At 39.6% G+C, this 22,331-nt stretch overlaps 1 protein-coding gene across 1 annotated transcript; it reads left to right on the forward strand.

Annotated features, from left to right (window-relative positions):
- Positions 1 to 964: 964 nt before the first annotated feature.
- Positions 965 to 21,527, forward strand: PPIL4 (peptidylprolyl isomerase like 4). Its single transcript, XM_042821429.1, has 13 exons — positions 965 to 1,062; positions 1,707 to 1,774; positions 1,865 to 1,929; positions 4,015 to 4,132; positions 5,306 to 5,448; positions 6,365 to 6,461; positions 7,870 to 7,986; positions 9,156 to 9,280; positions 12,397 to 12,463; positions 13,316 to 13,427; positions 14,673 to 14,769; positions 15,368 to 15,503; positions 21,065 to 21,527. Exons 1-13 carry the CDS (start codon positions 993 to 995, stop codon positions 21,281 to 21,283), a joined length of 1,434 nt encoding a protein of 477 aa, XP_042677363.1. The 5' UTR covers positions 965 to 992; the 3' UTR covers positions 21,284 to 21,527.
- Positions 21,528 to 22,331: the final 804 nt, after the last annotated feature.

The following is a 22,331-nucleotide window of genomic DNA, read 5'->3' on the forward strand; positions in this document are numbered from 1 at the left end:
TCGCCGTCCCTAGCAGTGTTCAAGAGGCACCTGGATGAGGAGCTGCGAGACTATGGTTTAGTTTGTGGTAGCAACGGTAGTGAGAAGACAGTCGGACTAGATGATCTTGTAGGTCATTTCCAACCTTGTGATTCTATGATGCTCTCATTATCTCTTTTCCTCTTTTCATTCTCCTGGAGTCAATTAATTCTGCAAAAACTATGCATTAAAAATCGTTTCAACAAATGTCACTTCTTCCCCAATTTTCCCAGGCTTTAATCAGTCTCACAGCACACGGGATGTCATAACAGTGTAAATATTTAGTGTAAATGATAAAACTCCTATCAATGACTAAATAATTTTTGCCATTATTTATTTTTCCTCTTCATTATTGCACAAGTTCAGTTGGATGGGACCTTCAGAGGTGTCTTTTCCAGCTGTCTGAGCACCTCAGTGCTGAGCAGAAGTTAAAGCACATCATTGAGGGCACTGTCCAAACGCCTCCTGACCGCTGACATCTGTGGGGCACCACCCATCTCTCCAGGAAGCCCATTGTGGGCTTTGACCACACACATATTGAAGAAGTTTTTCCTAATGACCTGCCCAAGCCTCCCGTGGCACAGCTGTGGGTGCTTTCTTACTGAAGGGCAAAGCGAGAGCTCTGAAAGCAGCAGGTGAATAGTTACACCTCAGCCAGCGTGGACCTGCGCCAGGCGGATGTGCTTATGGCTTCAGAGTAATAAATGCGTTGTGCGATCCTGCTTCCTTCTGTCACTAACTGCCGTACAGAGTGGCTCAGAAACAGCCTTTCATCAATGCGCGCTCGGTGCGCAGGCTGGGAATAAGCCGGCGGTGGCTCTAAGGCTCGCACACGAGCGCGGTACCGCTGGCACTGGACCCAACCCGCCGCCAGGCGCCAGGCGGAGCCCGCCGAGCGGGACCTCCTCCGCACCGGCAGGGGGCGTCCCCGCGGCGGGCAGGGCCGGGTCGGACCGGCGGAGCGAGAGGCGGCCATGGCTGTGCTGCTGGAAACCACGCTGGGCGATCTGGTGATCGACCTCTACACGGAGGAGCGGCCCCGCGGTAGGGGCGCGGAGGGCCTGACCGGGGGGAGCCGAGCGTTGGGTGGCGGTGAAGCGGGGCCGGGACGGTGCGTGGGGCAGCGCCGTGCTGGGAGCTCCGCGGCGCCGCCATTTGGCGCCCGTGACGCCGCCCGGAGTTGTAGCCGCCCTTTGGCTGGCAGCATCCCCTGTGGGGAAGGGGCCGAGGCTGCTGGCCTCCTCTATAGTGCGCTCAGCCCGGGCTTTGGAGCTCCGTGCTGGAACCGGGACCGTAGGAGGGTCAGAGGTTCCGTGGTACCCTTGGGTCTCTGAAGTATTGACAAACACCGACTGCTGCTGGAGAGCTTGTTTGTGTCTGTGACGAGGTGTTTATACATTTAACGCACACTAACACATACTGAAAATGTCGATCAGTGACAACGTCTGGCACTGAAAAGCAGCAGTGACCTTCTTTCCTGCTGCTCTAAAGGAACTGGGCAGGAAATGTGTTCCTGTGTATGCAGCTCTATTAAAGGGACCTCACAACGTCTCTGACAGTGCTTATAAAGCCCTACGCTGCCAAGTCTTCAAACGCCTGCCCCAAAAGCAGCTTTGTACACACAGTCATAAATCTATTCTTATTAGACCCAGAGTTCTTTTACTAAATATGAGTATCATTTCTTGCAGCTTGCCTGAATTTTCTGAAGCTTTGCAAGATCAAGTACTACAACTACTGTCTTATTTATAATGTGCAGGTGAGTATTCTCATTTTTTGGTGTGGTATTTTGTTTGTTTGTCTGAATTCACAAACGTGACAGCATCTTATGTATTTTTCTTTGTGACAGAGAGACTTCATCATACAGACGGGTGACCCTATGGGAACTGGCCGTGGAGGTGAATCTATATTTTGGTAAGTAAAATGCCTGGTGTTTAATCAGCAGAGAGGTAGCATGGGAGTAAAAGGTTGCACTTTGATTGTTTTCAGCTCTTTTAGGGCAGAACTGTTGTTTAGAAGTAAAGTTGTTGATGCATAAGCTTCTTTGGTTATTATAGCTGAATACTTGTTTAGTTCCTACACTGATTTTAACCATTCAGAAATGTTTTATGGACAGCATTCTATCTTCAACCTTAGAAATTAAGTTATAACATGCTGTATATAAATTTATCTTCATTTCTGAGTGAGCAGATAACTAGGTTTGGTTTTGTAAGATGAGAACCATAACTAGATGCTCTGTGGAGGACACAATCAATTGCAGTTTCTACATATATATTTTTTTGTAACAAAATGAATTTAGCTGGACAGGAGGAGAACACAGGCTGTGCTTCCTTTCCTCTGTGAATTCTTATACCCTAAGCAATCCTGCTGTCCTGAAAACTCACGTGAGTTCATTTTAATCATGCTGAATGTGTACTGGGATTTCAGTTTCCTTGTTAAAAATGTTAGTGGTCATGAATGTAAAGGCTGAAGAAATTCACATAGCTATGGTGGAACCTGGCAAAATACGTGTGATCTGTATGTTTCACCATAGAATCATAGAATATCTTAGGTTGATAGGGACATCACTGAGCTCCAATCCTCTGCTGTAGGCAGAGTTGCCAAGGATTTCTTTAGGATTTTAAAGGATTCACTTGAAATTGCTGTTAAAAATAGAATGAAAATTGCAGAGAAGAACTGAAAACCTGAGTTGGTGGAGAACGCAGTATACTGAGATAAATGGCTCAGTTTGAACAGAGTTGCTAGACCAGCGTTGACTTCTCCAAGTCTGACCTGTCAGAGCCTTTAAATAGAAAACTTTGAGCATGTGAATCTGTCATGATCTTGGAAGCAGTTTAATTGTGCTAAGCAGAAGCAAGTCTGGGTGCATGTGCTTACTAGGCGTAAGCTGCTTCTGGGTAGATGAAGTTTGTCTTGATATTGTTCTTTTATAAGGATGCTTTTGGCCCATTAATGCAGCAGGTAGGACTGTGTGTTGAGGAGGAAGGACTGCAGGAGGAAGGACTGTGTTGAGGGAATGGTGATACTGCCCTGCTGCTGGCATGGAGAATGGCTGCATTCGCTCCTATTGAAGTCCACTGACATTTCTGTTCTTGCTACCCTGGAAACTGTTGCAGGGAAACTTTAATTTGAACATTCTCTTCATAAAGTCTTACAGTTGTTTAGCAAAATTAGTTCAAGCACAGTATTATTCCTTAAATTTGTACAAGTGTGTATATTGATCACCTCTCTGTCAATTATGGAGAGAGGTAAAAATCAAGAATAGACTTCAAAAATGGAAAACATTTTAATGATTTGCTGTATCCTGGGTAGGGTTAAGGTACTCTGCATAGTTCTGTGTGTATGGTGACCTGAGCGTACAGGCAGATTTAGTGGCTTTCTGTTTGTCATGGAAGAGAAATATGGGGCATAAAATGTGATGGTTTTACAGTGTAGGCTTAATTTATTTTGATGGAACCTTCTTGCCCTAGAAAAATGTTACGCTGCATTAGAACCATATAAGCAAGCCTCCAGAAAACCTCTGTGAAAGGCTTCAGAAAAAAAAAATATAAATGTTTTCTGTAATATGTAGTAGATTATATAAGTGTACATGTCCTTAAAAACTATGCACAGATATAATGTAAATTCTGGTTTTATTGATAGAATCATAGAATCACCAAGGTTGGAAACGACCTCCAAGATCATCCCGTCCAACTGTCTACCTTTTACCAGTATTTCCTCACTGAACTCTGCCAGTACAACATCTAAACATTTCTTGAACAGCTCCAGGGATGGTGACTCCATCACCTCCCTGCCTGTTCCAGTGCCTGACCACTCTCTTGGAGAAGAAGTTTTTCCTAATGTCCGACCTAAATCTCCCCTAGAGCAAATGCCAATTTAAAAAAAAAAAAAAAAATTAAAAAAAAAAAAAAAAAAAAAAAAAGTTTTGTTTTACAACGTTTGTTTATCTCACTTTTGAAAATTCATTCTCCTCATAACGTGTTTATTATATATTTTCAGTAAACTGTATGGTGATCAAGCTAGATTTTTTGAGGCAGAAAAAGTGCCAAGAATTAAGCACAAGAAAAAAGGAACGGTGTCAATGGTGAACAACGGCAGCGATATGCATGGATCACAGGTCAGCATGCAGGGCTGGGAGTAAGTCTTGGTACACATCTAAGTAAGGAAAATGGAAATTCCTTGAATTTGGAACACTGACAACTGTGTTGTCATCTCAACAGCATCGTCTTATCATGGAATCACAGAATCATGGAGTAGTTTGGGTTGGAAGGGTCCTTTGAGATCACATTTCCAACCCCCTGCTGTAGGCAGACATTCCTCTAGACCAGCTGGTCTTGAATGCCTCCAGGAGGGGGCATAATGTGGTCGAAAGGCTTGTACAAAAAGGGCCATAGATGAGTATTTTTCATTGTGTTCCAGGTGCCAGTAGTTATTTGATTACTGAGAAGAGGATGAAATGCTCGGCTTCAAATCCTGTCCTAGAAAGATTTGATAAATGTTGTTAGAATTTAATTCTCTATTTTTTTCCCTTCTGTTTATTCACTTTTGTTAATAATGTTATATGATTTAGCTGACATATAGAGTGGGCAGGAAAAAAGTAGTTTTTCAGTAGTTTTACAGAAAAAAGTTCCTGTAGTTAAATGTTCCATCTTAATTTGGAAACTGAATTCAGAACTTGTTTGTATGACTATATTGTATTAATGCAAGCTTTAATATCCTTGCCAAAATTATTATAAAACAGTTTTTGAAAGTGGTGTTCTTTCCAGTTCATCTGTGCAAAGCTTTTACTGTAGATGTGTTTAAAGCCCAATCTCACGTAATGATACTATTTCTGAATAATTAGTTTGGATGCATTGTCAGTCATTTTTATGGGTTAAAATGCCTCACATGAAGCATTCATATGTTTGAATTGAAAAAAAGCTTTTTTTAAAAAATTTTTATTTATTTATTTATTTATTTTTTTACATGATCAAAGAGCAACTTAAAAAAAGCCCTACAGTTCCATTCCACCTACAGCTTGTTGTAATCTATGGAGGTAATTTTCCTGCTTCTATGCACTGTTAGTTGGGGAAAAAACAAAACAAAACAAACAAACAAACAAACAAAAAGTTATATAGTCTTCTAGAAACAATGGCATTTGTATTTATAGTTAAGAATGCAGTTTGCTAGCATGTAGGCATATGGCAATAAATGCAGTTACCACTAGCATTACCATAGCTTCTTTGTAAGGAAAGAAAAATTTCAAGAAAAAAAAAAATTGCTGTGGATGATTTTATATCTTCTTTTGTAGTTTCTTATTACAACAGGGGAAAACCTGGATTATCTGGATGGTGTGCATACAGTATTTGGAGAAGTGACTGAAGGCATGGATGTATTGAAGACAATTAATGAAACCTTTGTGGATAAAGATTTTATCCCGTATCAAGATATCAGGTGTGATTGCATTTAACCTCACTTTTTGATTAATATGTTATAATTTAAGAAATTTATCTCTTTGGAAACTAAATTAATATTGCAATACAAAGCGACTTGTATTCTTTTATCTTTATATTATTGGTCAAACGCTTTATAATCATGTCTTAATAGGAATTTCTTCTAAAAGGAACTTAGTATTTATTATGGAAGCATGTCATGAGTTAATGAGTCATGAGCCATTAATCTGTAAATCAGTATAGATATCTCTCCTCATATGGATTCTGTGTTCTATGTAGTTGTTTAAGAACTTGCAGAATAGGGATGGAAGTGGACACTACACTGGTGATGGACGCCGGAATAATTGGTGGTCGCTCTAAGCAGTTTTGTTCCTTTGGGTTCTTTTGTGAATTCTTTGTGTGGTTTGAGAAGTTAGGAAACAGCAAAAAGGTAAAATGTTGCTTCGGACATCAGGGGGAAATTCTTTACCCAGAGAGTGGTGAGGTGCTGGAACGGGCTGCCCAGAGAGGTTGTGGGTGCCCTGTCCTTGGAGGTGTTCAAGGCCAGACTGGATGGGGCCCTGGGCAGCCTGGTTTAGCATTAAACGTGGAGGTTGGTGGCCCTGCATGTGGCAGGGGGGTTGGAGATTCATGATCCTTGAGTTCCCTTCCAATCCTGGCCATTCTGTGATTTTGTTTTGAGACTTTACTAGACTGTAGACTGGAAATAGCTCTCTAAGAAACAAACAGATACTAGAATAAGAAAATGTGCATCTGTTGCCTTTACAGAAGCATCAGTTTTAGTATTTACAAGCATATTCTATGTTTGACTTTTTGGGATATAGCTGGGAATCACCAGGGCTGGTTTCCTTTTATTTGAGTAAAGATAATTTTATTTGCTTGTGACTGGTGCTGATCTTGATGTTGCTTTCTATTAGGATAAATCATACAGTAATTCTGGATGATCCGTTTGATGATCCACCTGGCTTGCCCATTCCTGATCGCTCACCAGAGCCTACTAAGGAACAGCTCGATGTGAGTCTTTGTGATGGCTTCTTGGGGAAAGGTTGGGAGAAAGAATTAAACAAGTAGATCCTTGTTAATCACCAGCACAGGCTTTGTCAAAATCCATATCTTTAATAGTTTGTAAATTCTTCAGCATAGGAGGATAAGAGATGCTTTTCTACTGTGCCAGCTTGAGTTCTGATGCGTGAAATGCTTGTCTTGTTTTTGGGGATATTGCTGTGTTTAAACAAATACCTGTTTAATCTGTCAGAAAATGATAGAAGTTATTTGAGTGGTTTGCTGTCCTGTGGTGGCGTAAGTTTGGAAAGCTGTAGTTCAGATTTCTAATTAAAGACTATTTAAGCACAACATTCAGAATATTCACCTCTGATGTTACTTTTTTTTTTTTTTGTATACTCTTCTGGTGGAACACAAATATTACTACATTTTTTAATATGAAATTGCTTGTTGTTGGTTCTCTTTTATATTGAGAAATGTTCTGTTTGTATTTCATTGTAAGCATTCTTGGTCATTCTTTTATGTCTCCAAGCATACATACTGTTGTGGTGTATTTCTTTAGACAGAAGGAACGTGCTAGAAATTTAGTTGTAGTGAGTAACTTAGTCACAGCATACAGTTATGAAAGTTGCCAAGTGATACTACCTCTCTATATGGATACAGTTCTTTCAAGCAATGAATACATTAACCAGAGAGAATACTGTTAGTCTTTAAGCTTAATAGATACATAATTGCAAGATTGAAATTAGGCTTTGGAGGTACATCTGTACTCTGCTTAATCTCTCACATACCGTCAGATCTGCTGAACAGTATAAGAAATTTTACATCTCACTGCCCAACTTGGCAGAAACTTGAAAGCTTGCTCTTAGTTTTCCCCTGCCTGTGGCATGACAGAAGATACAGCTTTTGATGTATTTGAAGTATTTGTAGGAGCAGCAGTGTTCTAGAGATACCAACGAGGGGAGAACCTTAAACTTCAAATCTTCCTGGTGGTAGATGTGCAGAGATATGTTGTGGTTGTTGCAGTACATTATATTTAATATGGTCCTATAGGACACAACAGAAATTTGTGGTGTTCATTATTTCATTTCTGGCAGGAACTATCTAGATTAGATATGAGCTGATACTTGTGATGAGTTGTTGAGTATGAGGTTGTAAAAGAATTCAGAAGATCAAACTGTGTTCAGTTCAAATTGAGCCTGAAAGTTCGTATGTAGTTTATGGTGCCTGAAGTTCATGAGGGTAGCATCTTTTCTTTTTTGACCTGAGTGGAGAGAACAAAAGGAAAGACCGGCTCTGCACAGATACGTGGCTGGAGCATTTTTCTTGTCTTGGGGGGAGAAAGTGATATCCAAGTAATATTTGGAAATTGAGAATTTTTGGCCGAGAGTTTAATTAATTTTTTATTTAATTTTTTCAGAGTGGAAGAATAGGAGCAGATGAAGAAATTGATGACATGAAAGGACGGTCTGCAGATGAAATAGAAGAAGTTCAGGCAGAAAAAGAGGCAAAAACTCGTGCCATTCTTCTGGAAATGGTGAGCATCGTTTTCTCTTTACCTTTCTGGTGTTATTTCTGTTTCTGTATATGCATGTGCTTCTTGTATTATGTGTAGAAAATTGTAGAAATTTATCTTGAAATTGCTGATATGATGTCATGGCTCAGAATCCGTGCTATTACATGTCTGTGGTACAATGAAAAGAAGTAAGCATGAGCACTTGATATTTGTGACTTATAGGAAGTGGTTTTTGTCAGTTCTGTATCATTTTCAGGGCCAGGAGGAGGCCTAGGAGTGAATCCAATTTTAAAACTTAACATACATAATGTGCTGCTGAATGTCTTTAATCCCCAAAAAAGTTTAGCCTGCATGGGAGAGAGCTGAGCAAACTTGAAATAGACTCTTCACAGTAGTTTACATCTATCCTGTGTGTAATGGCTGTCTTCCTTCTGTGGGATTATCTGAAATTTAACATTAGCTACAGTGTTGCAGAAGATCTACAGCCCTGTGTTCTTGTTTTGCATCAGCATTGGGCCGCTGATGTGTTTTCTTGGATAAAGCTGTCTTTAAAATTTAAAAAAAAAAGGCAAGGGGGAATGTGAACCAATGTGCAGCAATGAGTGTTGCTGGATAGTTTGCAGTAGGGAGCAATGTTATCTAAGCTGAAGAGATTTAAAAAAAAACGTAGTGTACTGTTTGTTTCACTGATATCAAAGACAAACCTCAAAACTCACAGCAGTTAGTTTCATTGTTCCTTTGTCAAAACAGTAAGCTTCTCTGGCACTGTCGTGTGCTTAAGCTATTTTCTGAAATATGTTCCTTACTTGTGTTATTTTGCTTATCTAACAAATGTACATTTACCTTTTTATTAGCATATTAAGTGAAGTAGACGTAAGTTGTTTATTATCAGTAGTCTTTCATTCAAGTTTTTAAAGAAGTGCTGTAATACAGTGGGAGATGTTGTGATTGTTTGTATTTTCCTCTGGAATGTAGATTGCTGGTTTTGATGTGGGAATTTTGACCAGAGATTGCATACATCAAAGTTGTGTGCACTGTAAGCAAGTGTTGCCTCTAAGCAGGCATGAGTGCTGGCTCCCTTCTGTCTTTCTGAACCAAGTTGTGTGATTGTAATTTCTCATCCTTATTAAGCTAGGATGAACTAAGATTTATGGACAGAAATGATGAAAGTCTATTTCTGAACCCCGCAGGTGGGAGACTTACCAGATGCAGAAGTCAAGCCACCAGAGAATGTGCTGTTTGTTTGTAAACTGAATCCCGTGACCACAGATGAAGACCTAGAAATAATATTTTCCCGATTTGGTCCAATTAAAAGGTAATTATTGTAATGTGAAACAGAATGCTTTCTTCAAACTGAGCGTGATGCCCATCAGTGTTATTTAGGTTAAGTAGTTATTCTGGTGTGTCTAGTAATTTACCCACTGTCAGACCGCTGCAGTGGTGACACAAAGTCACATCTCACCAGCTGAATATCCTGTCCCCACAGTTGCTTTGAGTGAACACCTAGGGGAAGTACAGGAGCAAATGAGACAAATATGGGACTTTCCCCAGTCCCCCACCCTTTCCCTCCTTTCAGTAGTTTACAGTTCAGCTGCTGCATAAGCTAGATACAGTCACTGGGTGGGGTTGGTTTTTTTGTTTGTTTGTTTTTGTGAGAACTTGTACAGTTTTGGATAAAGCAGTAGACATTTGTAGCACCACATTTGTAGCACCCAGTATGTTCTGTCTTAAAGTGTTCCCTGTACCTGTTGACTTTTTCAGTTTCGAGCCTGGCTCCTAGTTGTTGCAGTTGATTTCCTCTTAAGTTGGTGTGGGGGATAAAAAAAAAAAAAAAAAGAAAGAAAGAAAAAAAAAAAAGATGGGTAGTGAAACCAACTTTCCTATAACTCTCGAATGTGTCCAACTTTCCTATAACTCTCTAATGTATATAATCCCAAATAATCTTTTTTTTTTTTCTGGCTAGGTGTACAAGTGTGCGTACTTTATAGAGGAATTTTCCTTACCTTGTTTCCCTTTTCTCAACTTTTTTCTATTATTCTGTTTTCACCTCAAGATGAGAGGGCTAGAACTGCTTACAGCATTAAAGAAATTACAGAGTTACAGTGGCACAGTGATATTCTCCACTTTGTTTTCAGCCTTATCTAATTACTCCTGGGGCTATGAATGCTTTAAAACCTGGGCTGTTTTCGCCATATTGATTTCACAAAAAAAAAATCATATAAATTTTAGAGTCTTTCTCTTTTAATTAATTGTAATTAATTGTCAGCTCAGGTTCTGTCGCTTTTCACAAGGCACAATTAGGATTTTTCCCCCCATGCTCATCTGACTGTGTTTGTCTGCACTGATGGTCACTTTCTCCTTAGTTGTTCAGTTAGACTCCTAGGAACTTGGCAATTTTTTTCTGTCTTGAACTATTTAATACTATCCCCAAACTCCATGAGTGACCTCCTTGGTTTCTTAAGAGAGAATGACTATTTATGTCTTGCACCTGCTTATTAGTGCAGTCATCTCGTGTGCTGTTATTGCTTAGTTTCCCCCAAAACCTTTGTTGCAGGAATTTATTAGAACTTCCAGAGAGATTTCAGAAGTGTATCATAGAATCATAGAATCACCAAGGTTGGAAAAGACCTAAAAGATCACCCAGTCCAACCGTTCACCTATTCCCAACAGCTCCCACTAAACCATGTCCCTCAACACAACATCCAGTCTTTCCTTGAACACCCCCAGGCTCGGTGATTCCACCACCTCCCTGGGCAGTCCATTCCAGTGCCTGACCACCCTTTCTGAAAAGTAATACTTCCTCATGTCCAGCCTGAATCTCCCCTGCCGTAGCTTGAAGCCATTCCCCCTGGTCCTATCACTAATGACACGAGAGAAGAGGCCAACCCCCAGCTCACTACAACCTCCCTTCAGGAAGTTATAGAGAGATCACTAGCACTACCCCTTTTAAAGAACTTCAGTTAGGTGTATTGAGATGGTCTCGAGTCTCCTATTTATTCAGAAGCTCAGTAAGCCAGCCTTGTGTTCCTTTTCTACTGGTTTGTGCAGGACTGACAGCAGGCATGCAGACCTGCAGAATCACCTTCACTAGACTCTGTAGGATGGATGTGAGAAATTGGCATTGCATTGCTATCCTTACAACTGGAGCATAATTTTTGGATGTCCTAGAGACTTTTTACAGTTTTTTTTTTTTTTTCCCCTATCAGTTTGTTTAATAAACTGTTCTGCAGTCCTTCCTCTTTCGCATAGATCCTCTGAATAATCCACAAAGAGAAGGGATGTTGCATGTCCTGCTTTCACAAATCACAGGCTGCCTCCTAATTCTCACCAACAAGCTCTCCTCTGGGTCATCCTTCACCCTCAGGTGGAGCTTGATACATTCTAGCTGCTCTCTCACATAAAGAGCAGCTCTGCTGCATTGCCTCACTGACACGACTTTCCTAAAAAGCGAATAGCCATCCATGACAGCATTCCTGTTATGCAAGCTGTCCTTCCATGTCTTCATGATCACAATAAGGTCATGTTCTGTGACCTCATACAGATCTCTAGTGCCTCCTGTTTAATTCTCATGCTGCATGCATTGGTATACAGGCACTTTAGGGAAGTAGAGGGTGAAGGTATCCCTATAGGGATACTTTCTTCTCAATTAATGGCTGCTGAAGAGAATTCATATAGCTTGTATGAGCAGTCTTTTCTCCTTCCTCTTTTTTTCACCTTGACCACCTTGTGGATTGTGTGTTAAATCCTAGTATGTCAGTTGCTCAGTGCAGATGAAGGACATTCAGGTCTCACACTGATACCCCATTTACTGTACTGGTTGACTATTTCAAACTTTATGAGCAGAATTCTCACATTATGGCAAGAGTTTGGCCGTACTTATGCAACACTATCATTATTGCCATTTTGCATTTCCTAATCCAATAGTTCAGGCTTCATTTTTTTTATTCAGTGAGCTTCCTGATAAGATAGCTGCTCATGAGCTACCCTCTAAAAGGAGAAATTTGTCACAGTATCTGTTTAACCTTTCCTTTTCCTTCATAAAACCAGAATGTGAAGTTTATTTTCTTCCATTAGTGAAATGCAAAAGACTTGATCACCAGCAGTAACATTGAAAAATAATTATATTTCATCAGAATTTCATCCCTAGCTCTACAATTCATTCTTATTTCACATTTCAAGGTAAGGACTTGTAAGTTAAGTTTAGTAGTTACTCAACTGATTAATGTCACATGTGCCTTCTCTGTGCAGAAACATTGCTGCCTTAGCAGGGATTTCAGAATCAACTGTTACAATACTTTTTAGGCCTGTTTTGTTTTTTTTTTCCCTTTCATATTTTAACTGTTTGTTATTCTTCCTTTTAATCAATGCTTGCCTGTCCTATGCTTTGTGCTCCAGAAGCACTAACGTTTTAATTTCCTGACAATTTTTCAGCTGCGAAGTGATTCGAGACTGGAAGACTGGTGAATCTCTTTGTTATGCTTTCATTGAGTTTGAAAAGGTATGGTTTTTAATTATGCTGTATGTAGATTTTGCTTGTGCAAGTTCACTTTCAGTATACTTCCATTAAAGAACAGTACAATCCTCAAGTGTGGGGTACCTGACATTTTCTCTTACTGACTTAGTTACAGAAATTGTAGGTCCTAAAGCAGGCCAAAGTCTTGATTCAGCCTAGCAATACCAAAATGTACTTAGCCTGCCTTGAAGTCAGCGGATTTGGAGCAGGTCTTTTTATTTCCCAGAGCATGCTTTCTAACAGTTTTGAAGAGTAAAAGAAGGGAATGTTAGGAGGAGTACTGCATAAAGAGAGGAGAAAGAATTGAAGATGGTAGATGGATGTCTGCAGTACTGTACCCTATGTTCAGTTTGTAAATCGTGTCAGCTTTAAGCTGCTCTTACAGTGTTACTGTTACTGTTTTCTTTATGGTGTATAACTTCTTTACAGAGACTTTCTGATAGTCTCTAATCTGTGAGGAAAACTAGATAACACTGGAAAAGTCAGAAGACACTTCTTTAGCCTACTTGTGTACTTAAAATAGAACTTCTGTTACCTATGTTGTTGTCCCTTATTCCCTTTTTTTCCCTAAATGTTACATATACTTTTTAAAGTGGTGAAATAAAATGAAAAAAAGATGGAACTTGGGATGTTTACATTGGGACAAAGCGTAATTATTTCTTTTGAAATGGTACAATGCAAAAACTGCTGTGGTTTGGGCAATTTTAGAAAAATACTCCATGGAATGTTATTTGGAAAATGTGTACCAGTGAGCAGTCGAGTTGGTGTTTGAGCTCTTCAGTGAATACTGTTATGAAATAGTCACGAGTGCACATTTTCTGGAAATGTTAATATCAGGAGGAAGACTGTGAGAAAGCCTATTTCAAAATGGACAATGTGCTGATAGATGACAGACGGATACATGTGGATTTTAGCCAGTCTGTTGCAAAGATTAAGTGGAAAGGAAAAGGTGGGTACACTTGTGATTCTTTGACTCCTAATTGACTCCTAAGCTGTGACTTCCAAACTATAAGTAATGATGTGAAGAGAAGCAATTGAGAACATAAATCATCTCATTTTTGAGGATGTGAATTTCCTGGCAGCACAGGAACACAGAGCAACAAAGTATCTAGCTCTTCTCTTCACTTCTTCCATAAGGAAGAGTGGAAGGGTTTCCTACTGCTACTTTAACTGGGTAGGTCAGAAAGAAAAAAAATTTTGTCGTAGATTGTCTTTTACTAGATGGATTTTTGCCAGTTAATCATGAGCTCCTCATCTCAAACATTAGAAGTGTTGCCTTTGGAGATACTTACAGCAACATAGTATAGCAGTACAGTGTTAATTTCTGGGTACTTTTCATTATTCAGTGTATAGCAATTGAAGGTATAGGACAAAAAGTGAATATTTAGGCTAGGGTTATCACCTCTGTAGGCCAACCTTATTGTACAGCTTGTGAGGTCTTTATTAACTGAATTACATGGAATTTTTTCCTTTTTCTGGAGCAACATAGATCTAAATTTTCCTAAATATTGGAAAGCTAAACTGTTCTATCGTTTTGTTGGACTTATCTGGTACCCATAGAGTGACATAGGCAAAGGAGTGTCATTCCCCTTTGGTTGCTGTTTCTGACCTAGCCGGGCAATAGCAGGTTTCACCTCCACCGGGAGGTGGCAGCACGTTGCTGTGAAATAGTATCTTGGTCTGTGAGCTGCTGTTGCCAAGTGAATGAATGGACAGAGAAGTCTGTGAAGTCCCTCTTAAATCAAGTCATAACACTTTTTGGATAGCCTGTGAATTCAGATGGAGATCTGCAGCTGTCTCAGAGGTTTCCCTTGTGCACGTGGGAGTAGAAAGTGATTTAATAATGAGGGTAGTCTTTAGGAAACAGAATTTTAAGCAGCGTGACATAGGCCCTGTAGAGAAAGAGGGACTGAAGTAGTTTTAAATCCTGCTTTGTGTTGATATTCATATTTCATCTCCACTGTACATGAGTGAAGAGAAAGCCATATGCTTTTTAATGAGATCTGCAAGCAAGAGAAGCACAGAGTCATGATTTGTACTACACGCTTCTACTCTGACATTCAGATGTCAGTGTTGCTAGGAAGAGCCCTCAAACTCATAAATGGAATGCAGTGGTAGGTGTGAGTCTTACTGATTTTTTTTTTTTTTTTTTTTTTTTTTTTCTTCTGCCAACTAATTTTTTTTCTGCCAACAGGTGGGCAGTACACCAAGGATGATTTCAAAGACTATGAAAAGGAACGTGATAAACCTTCAAAATTTGCTCTAAAAGAGAAGGTGAAACCAAAGCAGGAGTATCCTTTTTCAGTCAGAGGCATTTTTTATGCCAAGGAGAGCTTATGAAAGCAGGCTGGGAAAGATTTCATATTGTTAAAGCTTGCCAAGTGGATGTTTTTGCTACCACTTCTTATAACCATCTCACGTTTGAGATAGAATTAAGCGTTTTGCCTGTTTCATATGATGACTTGTGTGAATTTCATGAAATCAAAATATGCTGTTTCATTTTTGTGTTTTATTCAAGTAATTATTGTTTCCTATGTAGAGCCATAGAGTGGCATAAGGCATAACAGAGACTTTTGGTTTTGTTTGGGATCTGCTGTATCCACAATGAAAGAAGAGCGGTAATGAAATGTTGTTTTGTGATCCTGCTTTCCTCGTGGTGCAGAAAACTGTAACTTGTTCAGAGATCCACAGCTAGAAAAAAAATAAAAAACTGAGATCTGGCTGTACAGTTTATCAGGATAAGATTCGATTGTTTAGGATCAGTTGAATTTTTCAGTACCTGTATGTCTTGGTAAACCCTGTCTGGTAAATTGGGGTTAGTCTCCTTTATGAACTTCTCTGTTCTTATATTTATTAAGTAACAAATCTGTTCTTAACCAATACTATCAGTGCTAAGTATGACCTTGTGCTTGATGAGGAAGAAGAATCTCAAACGATTCAGTCACACTTGGCTAAAAAACAGAAGAAGAAAAAGCACTACCACTCTGAAGACGAAGAAGATGACAAGAGGACCAAAAAATACAAGGTACTTAGCTCTCGTTGAATGAGTGACTTAACTTTATATCAGTTTGTTGCTCTATTAAGAGCAGCCAGGAAGAAGTAGTCTGATTTACAACTGAGGACCCTGTGTGCAAAGTCCCACAAAGTACAGCAGCTGTGAATGTACAGAAGTCTAATGTTGTGAAGCTTTCCTGGGTCTTTCTGGACTTTTGGAAGCGAGGCATGGATGCTCTGGCAAAAAGCCACTCAGAATAAGAGTCAATGTAGCCTCTCAAAGGGTGGAGATCTTCAGCATTTTGAACCTGCTATTCCCAGTCATAAACCAGAAGTTCATGAAATTTCATGAATGCAAACTATTTCCGATATTCTTGCCAAAACTTTGTGCGTTGGCTTTCTCCCATGTGGAACCAGAAACACAGTCTCTTTGCATTGTCTATTTTTTTTGGGTTGTTTTTTTGACGTTGTTTTGGAAGCGTTTGTCTAAAATTTGTACGCCTGTTTGCTTGGATCCAGACTGAGCTAGCATACAGTGCTGCAAGGCAGGCTGTGTGGAAAGCTGTGAGGAGGCAGCGGTTCTGCCATTCAGTCTTTTCGCTGCAGCCTCTGCAGTCAGCATTTTCACATTTTTCTGAACCTAACATAGTCAATATGCTGATCTTTCGTGGGAACTGAATGAAGGGTCAAGTACTCTTGAAATTTGAGCATTATGTAGGGGTAAGCTAAGCAGAAAATATAAACATCCAGTGTTTTAACAGTGCAGGTTTTGCGTGAGAACAAAGCTGTCTTCTAGCAACTTTGTAGAAAGTGATAAGGTTCCAGCTACAGTAAATAGAATCATCCTGGCATTTATTTTGAGTACCATTTTAAGTGCTGTGTACAGATAGCATACCTGATTCTGTTGTTGCATCACTTCTTGCTGTGATTCTAAAAAAAACTTTTCTCACAAACACTGGCAATGTTTTGTCACTTTTCATTGCTACTCTTTTGGTCTACTGCTCACTGGTGATATCAGTCTTCTAATTACTGCTTGTGTACTAACTGGACTGGGATCCTTTGGGTGAGGGAAGGATCTGGTCAGATAAGTCTGAAGCATAAAATGTTTGCAAGGGGTCTGCCTTCATATTGTTTTGGACTTCCTCCAGTCTTTTTGGCTGATTGACAATGTGTTTTCAACATTCTTGCCAAAAATATTTTTGCATGTAAGAGCTGCTCTTGAAAGTTCAGAAAATACACATACAGAACTGGCTGGTCATGTGTTATCAGCAGAGAACATTTAAAAATCATTCAGATGCCTCTTCACTGTGCTGACGTTCGCTTTTTGTCTCTACAAACATTCAGTAAGTGTTGGTGAGTGTCGCTGAGGGTCAGATTTTCTGCATGGAGGCATTCAGTAACACACCTTTGCTTCATATGTATTGGAATATTGGTGGGAAGGCTCAGCCTCTAGTACCGTATCACTGACATCCACCTCTGATGTTCTGTAGCAACATCAGAAAATAAGAGGGATTACTTTGGGGGCAGCTGTTGTAAAAGAATATAGTTAAGTTTTGTTACTTTATATACATTATTTTAATTTTTTTAATTAAAACATGTACAAAAGAGAGCAGCAAAACCATAGAACTAGCGGGATATGTGGCCCAGTTTTTGTGAAACTAATACATCATCCAGGTTTGATGGCAGTGGTTGCAGTTCTTCCTGAGATCTCAAAGTATTCGTCAGATATTTTTGATGAAATTTTGCTCTTCCTGTACTTCATCCCTCAGAATAGTTGTTCACAAATGTGCGTACGGCCAAAAATTGCACAAATAAGGTGTGACTGTGAAGTGAGGGGTAGTTCTCACTGGTAAGAGAGTGCTTATAAAAGTCTGGTAAAGAGACATTTTTAACTGCAACTTAATACATTCCATTTGAGAATTGGCGTGTTGACTTCACGTGGAGTTGCAAATAAAGAAATTGATGATTTTTTTGCAATCTTGAAACCTGTACTCAAATTCCTTTATCAAAACAAAAAGTACAGCTGCATACTTTTCACTGTTCACAGGGTCATGTTTAGCCAGTGCATCACAATGCATAAACTTATTTGCCATCCCTTGAGGCAGTGCCCTGTGGGATTCTGCCAGGCAGGGTTAATAGCATAGCAATGTTCAGTTGGTGCTGAGGGAAGAGCTGCTGCCATGATGGCTGCGGCTTGGACATGCCTGCTCTTGTACAAATGAGTTTTGTGTATTTAGTTCCATATAGAATATCTGTGAGTGATTTGAATGTGGCTCTGTCCGGGTAAACTTTGCTGGCAGCTTAGCTGACAAATCATACTTACAATATACTATATATATATTGTGTGTGTATATATATGTTAGTTTATAATTGAGTCTTAACCTGGGGAGCTCGTACCATAACCAAGGAGGGAGATGTGTTCTTGGGGCAGTGTCTGAGGCCTGCACAAAGCAAAACAGTATGGAACTTTTTGGATCAGTGGTAGCACATTTAGTATAAGCAAACGGTTTTGCCTTAAACCTATTTTAGAAGTAGGAGAAGCATTTGAGGTAAAAACTTTAAAACAACAGCTAACCTAACACAGTCAGTTGCCAGAGATCATAATGATTATGCATCACGTACAGACTTCTGTCCTGAACCCTTAGTATTGCAGAGGTTTTAACTGTCAGAGAGCAGAGTCCAGTAATAGAAGGTTCTGGCAACTGAAATTGAAGTTGGTGCTACCAGCTCCAGCTATGACTGAAGAAAAGGGACTTTTATTTTCTGAATAGTTTCCATGATGTAGAGTTGTTTTTCTGTTCTCTTACTCTTTTTTTTTATTTTCTTTAGTGTATTTTGACTCATCCCTTTTCTTAGTTTGACACCAGTTTCCTGAATCTTCAGCCTCGGAGCTGAATGTTAAGAAGATATTTTTGAACCTTGTGCTGTTTGATGTGATTCCAGAGGGCTGAAGAGGTAGGGTCTTGTGGCTGCTTTTAGTAGGCAACAGGATGTGGGTCTGCAGCAAGAGGCTGCATCAGTGTGTGGGTTTGAGAATAGGATTTGGCAGAGTATTTTGATTGCTTTTGCTTGAGATCCACATTATGACTTTGTACCCTTAGCAGCTTTCTGGGTCTGTGGAGGAGTATAGCACATCTGATGGATTTCTGTTTGACGTAGGGTCTCTGAATTTCAGATTTCTGCACTTGTCATTTTAGCAAAAATATATTGATCTTTCTGTTTTTAATCTCCTCCTCTTACTGCTTATTGGACAGTGTTTGATTAGGTTTGATCAAAATCTCCTTACTGAAACTCTCTTGTTTGATCCTTTTAGCATTTAATTAGTGTGCTTTATGTACATAGAGGTGGTGTATATTTATTCTGTGCTTGTAGTCATGGTATTTCAGAGTGGTTTACGTTCAAGAGTTGTTTGGCACACTTCTGGCAAAGTCAGTCATGACTTCCAGGGAAGTTTCTTCCCCTCTTTTAATAACTCCTTGCTCATGTGTTCACCAACACACTGGTGACTGGATCGTGGCTTATTTGTTGGCTGATCAGAAGCAATGATCCTGCATTGGGAAATCCGGACTTCAGCAGTGAGAAAGAAATCTGTTTTTAAGTAGTAGTCTTCTGCTTTCAAGAGGAAAACAGCATTTTTCTGACTTGGGCTGTGCACAAAGGATTCAATTTCAAATACTGTTATTACTTCTATTAATGCAGTGTTTTGAAGACTTAACATTTTTCTACGCCAGAGAAGTTGAAGAGGTAAAATGTTAGTTAAGGAGAAATGTAATTAATTTTTTGGGAACTAAGATGCAATTCATCCTCTTAATTCAAATTGCTATGTTGTTTCTTTAGTCTGTGGTGGTATTATCTGCCATGCCAACCTTTTTGTGGCACTTGCAGCTTCAGACATGCCCTGTACACCTTTGTCTCAAATGCTTTTTGAAAGATGGTTGTACTTATCTGGCTCCATGCTCATGTGACTTTTTTAATCCTTTCAGCAAGTTGCCCTTTTCTATGACATTCAAGGCAGGCTATTTGTCATTACATTCAAGTCTTCACTAGCCTTTCCCCTTGTAAATGAGGAGTTCTGCTTCTAGCTGGGCCAGCAGCCTCTCTCTAATGTTTTCTTTGTAGATTTTGTACTGAGAGTTGTTCTGTTTTTTTCCTGATTCCCCTTGTGTTCTCCCTCAGCAACAAAGCACCCTGAAGATAGCAGGGCACTGTGCCCCCACCTGCTTTACTAGCCAGTATTTTTGTCTTGTTCCACTCTGCTTCACAGCTGGGGGGTTCACCTTCTGATGTTCACTCAGTCCTTGACACAGAGAGACATGGAACCCTATTTCCTGTTCAAACATGGAAACCAAGGATTTGGGGTTTATTTGTAACATATTTGATAAAATACTTAAAGGGAAGTTGTGCATAATTCTGAAGATGACTGGGCAAACCTCTTATAAGTAACTGGAAGCAACAACACTCTGTTTTTGTTGATTCAGATTCCAAGAATGTACTGAAATAGAGGTCAACAATAAAGATATAGAATAAGCATTTCACTACCAGTGAGATTACTGTATTAAGCAGCAGCAGAAATTTTTGTTTATGTATGTAAAGATCAAATCTGTATCTGTGCATGTGTGTTGGTTCCTGGGCTTTTGTATTTCCTATTGCAACTGTAGAATTTCAGCATTATCTGCATAATCCTGAAGGCAGCATTTGCTCTTGGGAGTTTGCCCTGGGGCTAATGCTGGTCGCTGCCTTTCTGGAAGAAGGTTGCTTGGAGGAGAGTTTCCACTTAAATAAAAAAAAAAATTGCTTGTTTGTGATGTGGTTTAGGTTTTAGCCATACACTATGGTAAATGTTACTGCACGTATTTAGAAAAATGAAAACTAAAATTAAGAAAGAAATACAATATATTTGGTGCAAGCATTTCTCCTAGCTCATAAAATATATTACAACCCCGCTAAATATGATCTATACTTACGATAGTATGTGTTGGTACAAAACTGTCAGGCAGTCGTACCTTCAGAAGTGGCCACTGCCTTCTTAATGCCAAGTTCTATATGTATATTCCTCCAGGATTTGGAAACTGCCTCTTGTATTTTTGCCTTCCTGAATATCTTAATTGAATACTAAGAACAAAATAGTTTCTAGCAGTACTTAAAAATGTCAGGAATTCACATGTTAAAACTCAGTGTTTTTAGTAAGAAAATGTTTTGAGTTCTGTGACTTTCCAGGTGAAATGGTAGCTTTCGGAAGGATCTTGTTGTTTTAAACTGCTGTGAGGCTGGGGCCCATATGGGTGTTGGTGTTACCACATAGTCGTTCCAGCATGTTGTGTGTCATAAATCTATCAGTGTGGCATTTCACAATCTGAGTAATGAATCCATTTCTCCTTCCTTTACTCCAGTATGCTGTGTCAGTGATTTTTGTACCATCCACCTATTGCTGCAAGCAAAGCAGGTGTGTGTATGTGTTAATCCATTTCAGGTAGAATCAGCCTTAGACTGTTACGGAACCAACCATTTGTGACTCTTTCAAGCTCTTCTCATGCCTTTGTATTCTTTTCCACTTCTGTCTGTAACTGCATGTCCATCCAATTCCTTTTACAGGATTCTGATCGAAAACATGAAGGAGAACGCTGTAGAGAGAAGGTGAAGAGTGAGAAGAAAGACAGGCATCGGAGTCGCAGCCGATCTCAAGAGAGAAGTTACAGCAAACATAAAGACAAATACAGAGAAGATGTCCGAATAAGGGACTGGGATAAAAAGAGAGACAGAAGCAGAAGTCCTAAGAAATCAAAAGACAAAGAAAGGTCTAAGTACAGATGATGGAGGAGCAGGAGATACGAGGGGACTAAAATAGTGTTTTCTTCCTGCGTTTACAACATGCTATCATATGACCGTGCAAATTCAAAGCAGCTACGTTCTGTCAGCTGTTTGGCCTTACAATTCTTTGAATTCCCAGTGTATGACTTGGAGTAAGGCTTGATTCCTAAAAGGTTTTGTTTTTTGTTGTTTTTTTTTTTTTTTTTAATAAAATGTTTAACATTAGTGGAATGATTTGAGTCTCCAATGAGGAATGTTGTCTAAAGCTTTTTGGAAATGTAAACACATGTTATCAAATGAATTGCCTACTGAAGGGATTGCAGGACATGCTTCCTTTCTGCGAGGAGAATGTACTTGTCTTTCAGCACTCTTAGATGCGGTGGTAAAGGAGTATGATAGAGAACCTGGGAGTCAAAAATGCTGTGTGCATGCTCTCTCTAAAAAGGATCTGATACCATTTGCGCAAGTGCTCAGTGCTCTGTTTCCTTCTTTTAAAATTAAGAGCTACAGGTTGCCTTAGTCCTGACAGCTCTCACTTGCTGAGAACGGTGCAGCAGTGCTTAAAGGCACTGAAGTGCTGTGCTGCTGCTTGCAAGGGTTCTGGAAGTGCTGCACTGTACTAAATCATCTGCACTAACTTTCTCTTTTGTTACATAGATCCCTTGGCTGTGTGACATTATTGGCAGATGCCTCTCAAAACGTAAGGTTCACTTGCTACTTGGCACAGCTGCAGTCAGTGTTAAAGATCTTGAGCTCTGTTGTGTCAGGACATCCAGCTGTTGTGATGTCAGGCAAGTTGTGCTTAGGGGATAAGAAAGAAGAAAGTGATCATTGGCAGGAAGGCAGAATTTGTAATTTGCACTGCACTTGCCAAAGCCAAGATGGGATTAATTTTCAGATTTGGTGGCAGAAGTGGATCAGTTAAATCTTCATCTACAAAGGAATGCAGGTAATGTTATCAGAGTCTGGGTCTTACTGAAAGTCAGCGGGCTTTTAAATGTCCAGTTTACTCTCATGTACAAGATCTGGACATTTAAACAGTATTATTCAG

This window comes from Centrocercus urophasianus, unplaced genomic scaffold (genome assembly GCF_019232065.1).
Source record: "Centrocercus urophasianus isolate 14NV4802_14NV808 unplaced genomic scaffold, USGS_Curo_1.0 seq_10, whole genome shotgun sequence".
Classification (NCBI taxonomy): Eukaryota; Metazoa; Chordata; class Aves; order Galliformes; family Phasianidae; genus Centrocercus; species Centrocercus urophasianus.